Here is a 12547-nt window from a genome sequence, read left to right as displayed (position 1 = left end):
AAAACGAATTTTGTAAATAATTTTATTTAAAAAATCGTATGTGAATATTGCCACTTCACAGTTTTAAAGCTACATACTTTGTTGCTACCGCTTATAAAAAAATCTGACATCACATACACGTCTATGGATACGCCAAGAAATGACAATTGATTCTGACTGACAGACGAAAAAACGTCAATCTATCTTGCTGTAGCCGTAGTTGAACTAAAATAGTTGAATTCAGCTGAAATATAATTACGACTGTAATAAAATGAGCACATCTTAATTTATATCTCGATCGCTCACTACACTCTGCAAAGATGATGATAACAATCCACGGATTGGCGCCAAAAGTAATGTTTTGTTTCTTCATCGTGCTTACCTAATGTTCTGATTTGTTTGCTAGCTCAAAACAAAGTTAAGGATTCAGATCATAAGGTTTAGCTTTATATACGCTTTTATTTAAATTTAACAGCTGAATATAATGTCTTATTGTTTGTTTTCAGACTAAATATCAAGATCTGAAGATATTGATAAAACAAGAATGTAACATAGATGATTTCATCTTAGATAGTCTTGTATCAGACAGTGATGGGACTAAAAAAGTTCGTATCGGGCTCCCTGACGACAATGAAGGTTACAAGCTTATGAAATGTCTCAATGGATACCGGATGCCTGGTAACTTTATAATCAAAGTGGTGCCGGTTGGAAAACAAACTGGCAATGTAAGTAATGACAAATATTTATGTGATGAGAAAAGATACACACAAATACTGAACCTGGATAAATATCATCATCATCTATTTGTATGTATTTTGAAGATTAAAAGTATGTATAATAGTTGTCTGGTTAACATAGTACAAGCTGTCCTTAGTTAAAAATCATTTAACCATGTGTGAATTGTTATTATTATATTATGAACTTGCATTTTCAATTATGTTAAGTCTATAGACACCACTGAATTTTGCTTCGCCGCATTGGCCTCTCTCTCTGACCTAGGTGTTATTTTTTATTTGTATAGTCATTATAATAGCCAAGTGGTTTAAATTACGTCTCCCACGCCAGTGGGTGTACATCATGTATGTATTTAGTAGGCCTTCTATTACGTAGAACTAAAACGTAAGTATTATATTCTTGAAACTAGTAGATAACAGTAAAGTATAAACACTTGATTATGGAGAGATAATATTACAATAAATTCTTATTTGACCAATTGTGCAAATTCCAATACAATGATTTACTATATCTATTTGTTTTGGATATTACCGTGATATATTATTCAGTCAACTTAATTATTTGGACAGCTTATTTTCACCTTGTATTGACATTGTGTGTCATTTGTGTAGAATATTTCTCATTATCGTTTATTTTGTGATACGTTCATTATTATTGAATTTTACAGCTGTAACACAAATTAGTCATATAGGTTTTTCTAAAAGTTCCCCCCTTTCTGTCCATGTTAAGTATCAACATATGACCTATTTTAATTTGTTTTTGCATATGCTAAGTTGCTTAGAGCTACTATGAAGGTGATCTAAAGAATCAATTGAATAAAAACTTTGATATTCTTCCATTTCAGTCTAATGCACCTCCAAGTGGATATGACTCGAGACCTGGCTATCCTCAACAGAGAAACGATTACCAAAATCAACCTCGCAATGACTTCAATCAACCAAACCCTAATGAATATAACAGAGGACCTCAAGGGTCTAGCAGACCCCATGGGCCTGGGTCTGGTGGACCACACGGGCCGCCTGGGTCGCACGGACCACCTGGGTCCCACGGACCACCGGGACCTCATGGACCACCAGGGTCTCACGGACCTAATAAGCCGTACGGGTCTGGTGGACCACCTATGCAAGCTCCAGTAGATAATATAAGGCCTTCTCCTTGGGCAAACAATACTGCTGGTAATCAATGGGCTCCGAACCCTCCTATGGTGGCTCAAGTACCTCAGAACACCTTCAACTATGGTCCTGGAGCTCATGCACAGAATGTTCCACCCACTTTTCCACCCCAGGTACATATATAATTATTTCACAAATTAGCAAAGGAATAAATAGACATCCTTTCTGACATTCCATGACTTCTAACTTACAAAATGATGTAAATATATTTTGATTGTGTCTCATTTCCTCATAAATTTAGGTCTGGCATGTTTAACTGACTTTAGCAGGTTATGAAGAATAAAACTTTATTCTAACTCAAAAGCAATTTTGTAATGGATTTGAGATGTATTTAATTTGATTAATGACGTAAAACATTATTGTAATGGGTGAAATAGGTAAGTAAAAATTTTACAAATATTGTATTTTAATCTCAATTGTTTTTGTGTACAGCATCCAGGCCATGGTCAGCATCAGCGGCCGGAAATTCGTCCATTCGACCAAAGTAGACAGGGACCACCAGAACAGACCTATGGAAGCTATCCACCAAAGAGCAATGCACCGGTAGATATACAAATAAGTTCTTTATTACCAAAAATATTGAAAAAATGCTCTTCTTGGGCTTCCTACATTTTTGATAGGCTATATAATTAGGTTAGGCTAGGTTATATAATTACAATTAATTCATTTTCCACAAGGAATAGTTTTGTTTTTTTACAAATAGTTTTTTAATTTGCTTAGCTTCGTGGCGATCCTAGCTTTTTGCCTGATTCCGCCAATAACACCGTTAATTAAATTATATCAAAATATATTTATGTTGAAACAAAAAAAAGTCTTCAAATAGTGGTTTTGGTCTTTCATTTACTTAAAGCCAATTGTTTATTGTATGACTAAAATTCCGGGTGGGTCAGGGTTTTTTCCATAATGTTCATGCTCTCCCATGTTCTCCAGCCGTCCCGGCAGCCAGACATGCGTCAGAACTTGCGCAGTATAGACACAATGGACAACAACAGCCACAGCTCGGCTCCTATACACGGTAGCCGGTACCCTCCCAGCCAACAGTATGCACAGGACAAACCGGTATGTATAACAGAAACAAATGTGAAATAAATAACTGGCTATATCTGGTTTGAGAGTGATAACCCAGATGCTTGAAGGGATGAGTCTAGTGCCCTAGTTGACCACCCTAAGTTTGTAATTAATTTAATTAAAAAAACTATATGTTTAGTATCTTAAAGAACTTAACAGTCGGACTCGCGCAGATAGGGTTACGTATCGAGAAATACGAAAAAAACACGTCTATTTTCTATTGCACGGGGTCCTTACGGGGATATTGTGTATTTGTTTTTATAGCGGCAATGGAAGTACATCAATTGAACATTTCAGCATTCTAGCTATCACGGTTTATGAGATACAGCCTGGAGACAGACAGACAGCGCAGGCTTAGTAAGGTCCCGTTTTACCCTTTGGGTACGGAACCCTAAAATCGATTAATATTTTTTTAGGCCTACAATTACATGAGCTAGCACAAGTATGTACTTGTGCCGGCTGATGGCTAGACGGTGACTTGTTGCAGGTGACAATAATGAAGGACAATTTCCAGGGTCCCACGCAGTACAATATCAACCACCCGGGCGGCCAGTACCCGCAGCAAGCCGCGCCCTCGCCCTGGCAACAACCACATCAGGTAATTATAATAAATATTTTACATTTACTAATAAATAAATAAATGTAACCCATTACTGTCCCACTGCTGGGCAAGGGTCACCTCCCGTAATGAGGGGAGCTGGTTGGGGACTTTGCACGCCCTCAATAAATGTCTTAAACAAATTTTAGGCATGCAAGGTTTCCTCATGATGTTTTCCTTCACCGTTGGAGCATAATATATGATAATTCTAATAGCTGACCCGCGCAACTTCGCTTGCGTCACACAAGAGAGAATGGGTCAAAATTTTCCCCGTTTTTGTAACATATTTTATTGCTACTCTGCTCCTATTGGTCGTAGCGTGATGTTATATAGTCTATAGCCTACACAGTAAATGGACTATCTAACACTGGAAGGTTTTTTCACATCGGACCAGTAGTTCCTGAGAATAGCGCGTTCAAAAAAACAAACAAACTCTTCAGCTTTATAATATTAGTATAGATTAGTATAGATGAGGTATTATTATTATTATCTGTGGTGAGTGTCTTTAGTTACTATGATTAGGTACTACCACTAGATTAAACCCTAGTCTCATCACTTATGAATTGGTTAGCATATCAGTAGGATTTTTACACTTTGTATCCTTTCTTTTTTGTATACCCTAGTCTCAACAAGCAAAACCGCAGTTCACAAAAGCTCCAATAGAATATGAGAAGTCATTCGAAGATCGCAAATATCCTCAACAGGAGCCAACTCGACCGGCAAAAGTTCCATCAAGACCTGACACTTATAAGGAGTATGAGAAAAGGCGTGGTTTCTCCCCTCCACCGAGGAGGGAGGAGCCTGGCCCTAGGAGGGTGTCCCCTAGGCGGGAGGACCGTAGGGAACCCCCAGGGAGGGACGTTAGGAGGTCATCCCCTATGGGAAGAATGGATGGTAATAGAAGAGCATCACCAGGAAGGAGAGATGAGCCTCATACAAGGAAGTATTCTCCAAAAAGGATGTCGCCAGGTTAGTAATTGTGATTTGAGAGTTGTATTATCTTTGCGTATTTGTGCTATATTAAAAAAAACTTGATATGTATGTCAATATATGTCAATAAATAAATTTGAAGTCTCTGCCTTAAAAAAGAACTTTAACCACCCCAATCTGAATCCTATCTGGAGGGTTTAATTTTCTATGATCACTATATCTGAGGAATAAATTTATAGGTATGTCACTGCAATCCCTGATGGGTGAATGTGGTGGACTCAAAGTTTACCTCTCTCAGTCGAGAAAAAGGGTTAACCAGACTTATTGTTATTTCTTTGAATATACTCTTCTATTTCCAAGGTGGTCGGAATCTAGTAACTTTGTATCTGCAGGTGAAAGACGTAACATGGGTCGCGACTCACCGCCGCCCAAGCGTCTGTCCCCGAGCCGTCGTCTCGTGTCGCCCGTCCGTAGAGATGACCGCCCTACATCCAGGTGCGTACAGGGAAAGCAAGCGTTTAATGATTATTTAATTTTCTTATCAGTAGTTTAATTCTAACAAAGACCACCGGCCTTAGATGGTTTAAGCAACAATTTTGCGTCTAACCGCCTGCCTGACAACGTCACCCATTGGGAATCCTACATTCAATTGGGAATTTAGAGGGGAAATTTGGCACACAGGTGTATGTGCCAAATTAGCCACAGCCACCTATATCTGTGCTATAGATGAGTGCGGGACTGTGAAACACTGCAGCTGTGGGGGATGAGTTGGTGAAGGCTGCAGTGATTCGAGTAGATTACAATGTCCCTATTCTCTGAACGGACTTATTAACATTTCATAGTTACAAACATCCTTGACCATTAAATTAATGAATTATTAAAATCATCAGCCTAGCCTTTCTTCCAACTATGTTGGAGTCTGCTTCTAGACTCACCAGATGCAGCTGGATACCATGCTGGATTTAAATTTTAATTATTTTACTATAAAGGTTTTCCCCGGACCGCCACCACTTGGACAAAGTGCCTGAACATCTGAAGACTGTGCGGCCGGCGTACGAACCACCTGCGTCACATGTGAGTTATATTATAGTAAATAATACAACACTCATAATTAAGACATTTATATTTACTCTCTCTCATTACGAGAAGAGACCCATGTCAAATAGTGTAACAGTAATTTTTAATTTTTTTGTAGTAAATATGTACATAATTATTATTAAGTTGTAATATTAGGTCGAGGAGAAAGTCTTTTCGCATTATAGTATGTATGAACTTGTAATAAAATCTCTTTGGGTTCAAGAATCACAAATGAGTACACGGTTCAATGGGTTTTTTTCAGTGACCTCGTGAGGTACCCAAATATCGAGCTTTTTTTTGACTTTTTCCCCGACCTAATATGTCATGTCTCATACACTTTTTTGTGTGGGAGGAGACCCTTGCCTAGCAGTGATGCAGTAAAGGAATGAAATAAAAAATACTATGGTTAAGAATGATTATATATTTTAAGTGTATGTATTTTAGTAAATTAGACATTTGTTTTTATATCTCCAGTAGATAATATATTTTTTGTTAATAACCTAATACGTCAAGCAACTACTGGAAGTTTGGATGAGTGACGATAAGAACTCAAAGTAATTGTAGTGTGGTCATAACGCTACAATTTACCAAAGGCAGAAATTGCAGGACTATTTCGACTGTTTCCGATCTTGTTAGAAAGAAAATATGAAATGATTTCCAGTTTTGAGTACAAGATTCAGAAATAATGGAGTGAAGTGAAGGAAATACTTCGATGTTATTTGGGTTCGATCAGAGATTTTAGGGTGATGATTTCTTAGTCGATCGATGCCATCCATCGAAAATTAATTGACATTGTCTGATTCCAGCTTCATAATATTCTAGAGAGATATTATATACTGTTATGTAGAACTGACTTAAGAATAACTTGTCAGAAAATATGAGCATAAAATGGGGTGCAGTAAATTTGGTCAAAATAATGGATATGGGGCGAAAAACAGAAAAAAAAACTAGAGTGTGAATGACTGAGAGTGGGCAGGCAATATAATGTCACTCATGCTGACAGACAGTAAAGAAAGCAAAGGATTGGACGCTAAACGATGGACACTGATGGACCACGCCACAGAAGGCAAGTCTATCTTACTATCTTCGTAGGACCAGCGTGAAAGGAGATAAAACAAGATTTGGATTGTTAAGGAGGGAAAAGCAAAAACGTACTTGTACAGGTTACAGTAACGTACTTCGTGGCAATGATGTTTCTGCTTTATAGCACTACTTGGTGGCAATTCTGCTAGTGTCAGCTGGAAAAATAGATGTTGAGATTAGTGAAATGTAGGTATTTATGCATCTCTTTTCGATGAAAACAACTATGAGGATTTATGAAATAGGTTGACAACTATATTTTATACTTAATTTCTGTTGCTGACTTGCTTGTTTGCTGTTACTTAATGAGTGTAACTCTCCACTAAAACCGTCTAGTTTGTTCGCAAAGTGAACTAGAAGTAAGAAGCAGATTCTAGAAAAACAACTAAAAATAGTACAAAACCCAATGATGTGCAAGTGCTCCACTGTGCTGTAAAGCAGCAGAGGGCATTAAAGTATTTTACAAGAGAAAGGATTTGCTAAAGAAATAATACACTCGACAATGGACAGAAGTGCGCTGGTTAGGTTAGGTTCAAGGACCACTTTTGTTCCAGACATAACTCGTAGAAGATATTGAATAACTAAATAGCTTTATAGGAATAAGGGGAAGGAAAAAGGTTGCATTAAAACATTTGTTTATCGAAGAACTACAAGTTGTAACGTTCCGCAACGTTTTGCGCTGCGAGCGTCGATTGGCGTAGCAGCACTTTACTCAGTTCAGTTAACACGCGAAACACTCTAAACGGCCTGAAACCGGTCCTGATCTAATAAACCACAAGGATTATAACTTGCCTTGTGCTATAAAAAGCTATATGGCTTTAAAAGGATACTTCGTGAAAAGGTCACAGCACCTATTGCAAAAATATGCATATTTAGAGCCTGCAGGACAAAGATTCAAGGAGCCAGTTGGCTAGTACCTTCTGGTAGCAATAAGTAAGATAGCAACCATTGTGTAAAAAAAATCTGGATTTATTAAAGTGAATTGTGGTTTGTTGTTGTTTGCACGTTTAAACACCGAACACATTGCTATAGACATAGACATAGATATAGTTCAAGTGATTACTTATTTCTTGGAAGAATAAAGAATTCGTTTTTTTTTAACAACCTGCTAGAAGATAACAGACTACATAAAATACTGAGGTATAAAGTTTATTACATCCGCAAATTGGATGAAACAGTCTATAATAAGTACTCCGAAGCTTGAAGTCAATGTCCAGTCTATAAACTAGCCAATCACTTTGAGAATGGTAGGAATGGAGCCCAATAACTGAGAGAGCCGTGAGGATCCTCATAAATGCTTTAACATTTTGCAGCTGTGGATAGGACAGCAGGATATTAATTATCAAGGGACTTGATTGTAATCGTCCAGAAATGACTGAATGATTCCAATAATGGAGAAAACGAAGAACTAGAAGTCTAATACTTATTGTCAATGGAAGGTTTCACCAATGCGGTGTAATCTGCCATTGGCAGGAGACCCTTGCCCAGCAGTGAGATAGTTGGGAAATCAACGACGTGGAAGCCTTCCATCGCTTCCTTCCCAGATGACGGTTGAAAAAGAAAAAGTGAAAATGTTGTTGACTGAAAATCTTCACCATCATATTCCAACTTCCAACAAATTACACTTATACTTTGTATAAAATAACGAAAATTAAGTTAAGAAGACAATCTACAACCGATGATAGTTTTAATATATATTTTTATAAAATATTCTCATTTGTTATTGTATTTTTCATCTTGACGTGTTTGCAAATTACATTTCAATTTCCAGGCATCAAACCAAGCTATGTACTCAGGTGGTTATCGGCCAGGCAACCATGACAGCGGTCAGTACCCTGCCTCGGGGATGCGACAGGAACAGTCGGGCCCCTGGCAACGACATAGGGATGAACCGCCAGTAAAGAAGCCAGAAGACGAAAGACGGATGCAAATAGCTCGGGAACGTCTTGCTGAACAAACTGAAAAGCACTTTTCGCCTGCGAGGAAGTCCCGATCACCGAACCGACGCGATAGATCTCCGCTACGAGATCGTTATAAGAGGAATTCACCGTCTCCTAGATCGTCGTACTCGCCGCGTCGCTCCTGGGCCCTGGAAAAGCGTCGCAGCCCCGATGCCCCGCCGCCGCCTGTCTGGCCGGGACAGAACACTGACAACGCAAGACCCAGCCGTCCTAACTTCCCTGAAAAAGAAGAGAAGCCGAAACATCAGCCGGTTTGGGAAAGACCTTACAAAGAAGACGTTCGCACCGGACGTACTGATGAACGAAGACGATTCGAAGAGGCTAAGGCCCGAATCGCTAAAGATCTAGAAAGGGACCCCGGCGTTCATGCAGGAAAAACTGATCGTTATGAGAGAGAACACAAATACTCGCCTCGAGACGATTATGAGGACCGCCGCGAAGCGTACCGCCGCAGAGACTCACCGGAACATAAGCCGCATAAAGACGATTTCGATCATTCACGAAGACCTCCAGCAGAGGATCGTCCGTCGCAAAAATACAACTACAAACGAGCATCACCTCCTCGCGCAGAAGTCAAGGAAACTGTGACATCAATGCATTATGATAAAGACTTCGAAGACATCTACAACAGGGCTTTGCAATTCAAGAAAAAGACGGAGGAAATGAGGAAGTCGAATTCGAAGAAACCGGAAGATTATGACGATGATCGCAGACGCAACGAGAAAGAGGATATGCGGCATCGATATGATGACCGCTCGAGGTACCGTGAAGAGGAGCTACAGCGGATGAAAGAGAGGGAAGATAGAAGAGACGACAGGCCGCGCGACAACAGACCACGCGACGATAGACCGCGCGACGATAGACCGCGTGATGATAGACCACGCGACGACAGACCGCGAGACGATAGACCTCGCATCGAAAGAACGCACGACGATAGACCACGTGATGACAGACCACGCGACGATAGACATCGGCATGAAGAGGAGCGTCGCGACTACCGGCCGCGTGACCAACCACACGAGAGAGACGAAAGATCTATTGAAGACGCCAAAAAGCGGCTCTTAGCCAAGCAGAAAAGGGACAAAGCTATTGACGAAATCTCAGAGAAAATCCTAGATAGGAGTGAAGAATTCAAACATGTGCAAGGAGTGCAGAGAGAACGCATAATGGACGAGCTCAAACTGACCGTGGCCAGGATTGTTTACGACATGTTCGGCGACGCAGACGTGTCTTTCATCGAAGTGATTATCAAATACCAAGCTAAATATAACTTGGACGATGAGACGAAGATATTACAGGATGTGATGCGATCACTGCCCAAACAGTTCAGGACTGTGAAACGTCCCGCGCCAGGTAAGCTATAGTTTTAGTTTTCATAAGTCTTGATCGAAACTTTGTGTTTATTATGAAGTATGTGATCATTGGAGAAACTCATTATTTAAAAGGTCATTTTAATCAGAATACCGAAAAAATACTGCAGTAATTGTGTAGGTATGATGTCTAATACAGTTAATATGTCTACAGAACCTACGGAGGTCCCCGCCAAGACCAGTCGACCTTCTCCCGTCCCCCAAGTACCTGACATACCCCAAGGTAAGGCCCTCAACTGTAATACTAATATAAGGAGAGAACGAGAATGTGCGAGATTGGTAATCATCGGAACGATTCGACGTATTGGAAAAAACTTTTCGCTAATTGAAAGGTACATTATACAAGGCTGGTGCGATCTGCTAGTCTACTATGATTACAGAAAATATAAACACTACTTGCTTTCTCCGACTGAATAATGCAAGTTCTGACCGGAAAAATTCTAAGGATTATAGTAAAATGGTAATATTTCTTACTTTCAGAATATATTCTGTTTGCAGGCCTGAATTCACGTCCTAAATTAGCGGATCCTAGTAAGTGATATTGAGCTTTTATTTTGCTTTAGTGTCATGGTAGTTGTTTGTAGCTGACCAGAAATATTTTGTACAACGTTTCCAGGCTTCAACGTTAACTTAGCACCGCCGAGCGTCATCACTATGCCGTGTATCGGGATACCTCCTTCACAACAGATGTTAAATCAAGCCATGGTGCCCATGATGGTCTCGGCGCCTTTCTATCAATCGTTTGATAGCTTACAGCAGAATCTACAGACTCCAGTATTCGCTCCACCTGAGCCCGTTCAGCAGGCACCAGAATTCGAGCAGTCAGCAGATCTTCCACCAGAAGATGAATTTTCCAATTTCAGGCTTTATTTGTGCAAAGACGATTTCGAAAGAATTACTAACATGGAGGCAGAACTTCTAAAGGATTTCCTCATCTCACAAGTGGTTAAAGCTGCCGAGGATCATCAGGGATGGTCTCCAGAATTGACACTCAAAGGTTTACAAAGCATGTTCCGATACGAAGTTGTAACCAAAGATACAGGATCGCGAAATTGGGTGATGAATTTAAATTTCAGTGAATTCCAGTATTTCAACGTTTTGGTGTACTCAAAGGAGGAGTTGTGGTATGAAAGGGCGGCTATTTGGCTGCCCGGCCATTCCAGGGTTAGGAACATCGAACCTCTTGACAAACTTAAGCTGCAGAATAAGAAGTTAGACGGCGTTAACGTTGAGAAATGGAAGTTTGTTAAAAAGATTGTCACCGAGAAAGGGACTAGGCTGTACGTAGATATGCCACCGTCGTCGGCGCGTGCACTCGCCAACCATAAGATGAGTATGAGTTACGAGCTGCAGCAAGTTAGTGTGTTTCTAAAAGCCGACGCCATTGACAAGGACTCTTTCGCTGCGGGATTAAAAGAGATCTCATTCACGACCGCCGCGGATATAGCCGATGCTATCAAAAGCGCTCCCATACCGTCGCTCACGAATGACCATACACTTGTCAAAATCATGTTGAAAGGTAGCAAAACGTTGAACCTCGTGCAAGCGCGTAAAATCAAAGAAGTCATCATTTACAATCTGTTTCAATATCATCAAAGGGACGGTCTTTCAAGGACAGATTTTGTTAAATACGGGTTATTGCCACCAAACTATTTTGCTATACAGCCACAAAATCAAGAATCTAAACGTTGGTTATTGGGTTGTAGTTTTGGTAAAGTTAACCGGCAAGCAGTCGTGGCCGTGGGCGGGGAGCGAGACAACGTGCGCTTCCACAAAATGACTACGACAGTACCACTAGAACCACTAACTTTGACCGGGAAAAATATCATAGAAAAATTGAAACATCATAATCAAGGGGTTAAGGGTATTAATTTCCATTTGTGGAAACCTTTGAAGTTGAAACATGTGGACCAGAAAGCTAGGTTCGACGTGGAAATTGATATCGCGTCGTTAGAAGCTTTGTCCAAAATGCATTTTCAGTTAGACTATGTGAAGAACAATATGATGGACACCGTATACTTCAGGTCTGAGTACTCACAGGCTGGCTTGGAGGACTTTATAAAGAAGTATAAGTCGGAAGTGAGTGATACCTACGATGTGGCCAATATGGACTTGGAATCGGACATGTCGGAATCTGAGGAGTCCATTGTATGTTTAGATTAACATTAGCTGACCCGGCAAACGTTGTTTTGCCATATAAGTAAAAAATAATGTCACTGAGAGGTACGAAAAGTAGATGTTGGCCGATTCTAAGATCTACTTATTCAATATGTTCACAAAATTTCATGAGAGCCGTTTCGGAGGAGTACGGTAACTAACATTGTGACATGGACATTTTATTTATAAGATTTTGATACTAACTTAGTACCTAAGCTAAGTAGTTAGTTTTTAGTCGTATTGTCTCATATAAAATTTCACCATTTAAGTTTTTTTTTGGTTTCATCATCCATTTGTATTACTTGGGTAATTGTAAGTTGTAAGGTTTTAAATAAATATTTCGTTTTATGTTTGGGTTTTCTTTTGATGTGGATGTGGTCCTTATCTTGTGTTTTGTACAACAGTTCTTTTGAGAGAAGT

The 12547-nt window shown here is 39.8% G+C and overlaps 1 protein-coding gene across 3 annotated transcripts; it reads left to right on the top strand.

Annotated features, from left to right (window-relative positions):
- Window positions 1-170: 170 nt before the first annotated feature.
- On the top strand, window positions 171-12475 carry LOC142984080 (uncharacterized). Of its 3 annotated transcripts, none has more exons than XM_076131396.1 (13): window positions 171-332; window positions 486-704; window positions 1559-1999; window positions 2319-2429; window positions 2817-2945; window positions 3469-3552; window positions 4176-4521; window positions 4875-4977; window positions 5472-5556; window positions 8411-9953; window positions 10125-10193; window positions 10451-10501; window positions 10587-12475. In XM_076131396.1, the coding sequence occupies exons 1-13, from the start codon at window positions 300-302 to the stop codon at window positions 12131-12133; spliced, it is 4761 nt and encodes a 1586-aa protein (XP_075987511.1). In that variant the 5' UTR covers window positions 171-299; the 3' UTR covers window positions 12134-12475. The 3 variants fall into 3 exon arrangements, with proteins under 3 accessions (XP_075987511.1, XP_075987510.1, XP_075987508.1); XM_076131395.1 differs by having other exon boundaries at window positions 3442-3552; window positions 10469-10501; XM_076131393.1 differs by having other exon boundaries at window positions 3442-3552.
- The last annotated feature ends 72 nt before the right edge of the window (window positions 12476-12547 follow it).

This window comes from Anticarsia gemmatalis, chromosome 26 (genome assembly GCF_050436995.1).
Source record: "Anticarsia gemmatalis isolate Benzon Research Colony breed Stoneville strain chromosome 26, ilAntGemm2 primary, whole genome shotgun sequence".
Taxonomy (NCBI): domain Eukaryota; kingdom Metazoa; phylum Arthropoda; class Insecta; order Lepidoptera; family Erebidae; genus Anticarsia; species Anticarsia gemmatalis.
This window is presented reverse-complemented; position numbering and strand designations above follow the sequence as displayed.

What these genes read in the sequence shown, in the direction of transcription:
- LOC142984080 (XM_076131393.1), top strand. Translation starts at nt 300, where the DNA reads ATGATGATAACAATCCACGGATTGGCGCCAAAA. An exon ending in TTGGAAAACAAACTGGCAAT is followed by an intron (nt 705 to 1,558) that starts GTAAGTAATGAC and finishes CTTCCATTTCAG; the next exon opens with TCTAATGCACCTCCAAGTGG. An exon ending in ACGAACCACCTGCGTCACAT is followed by an intron (nt 5,557 to 8,410) that starts GTGAGTTATATT and finishes TTCAATTTCCAG; the next exon opens with GCATCAAACCAAGCTATGTA.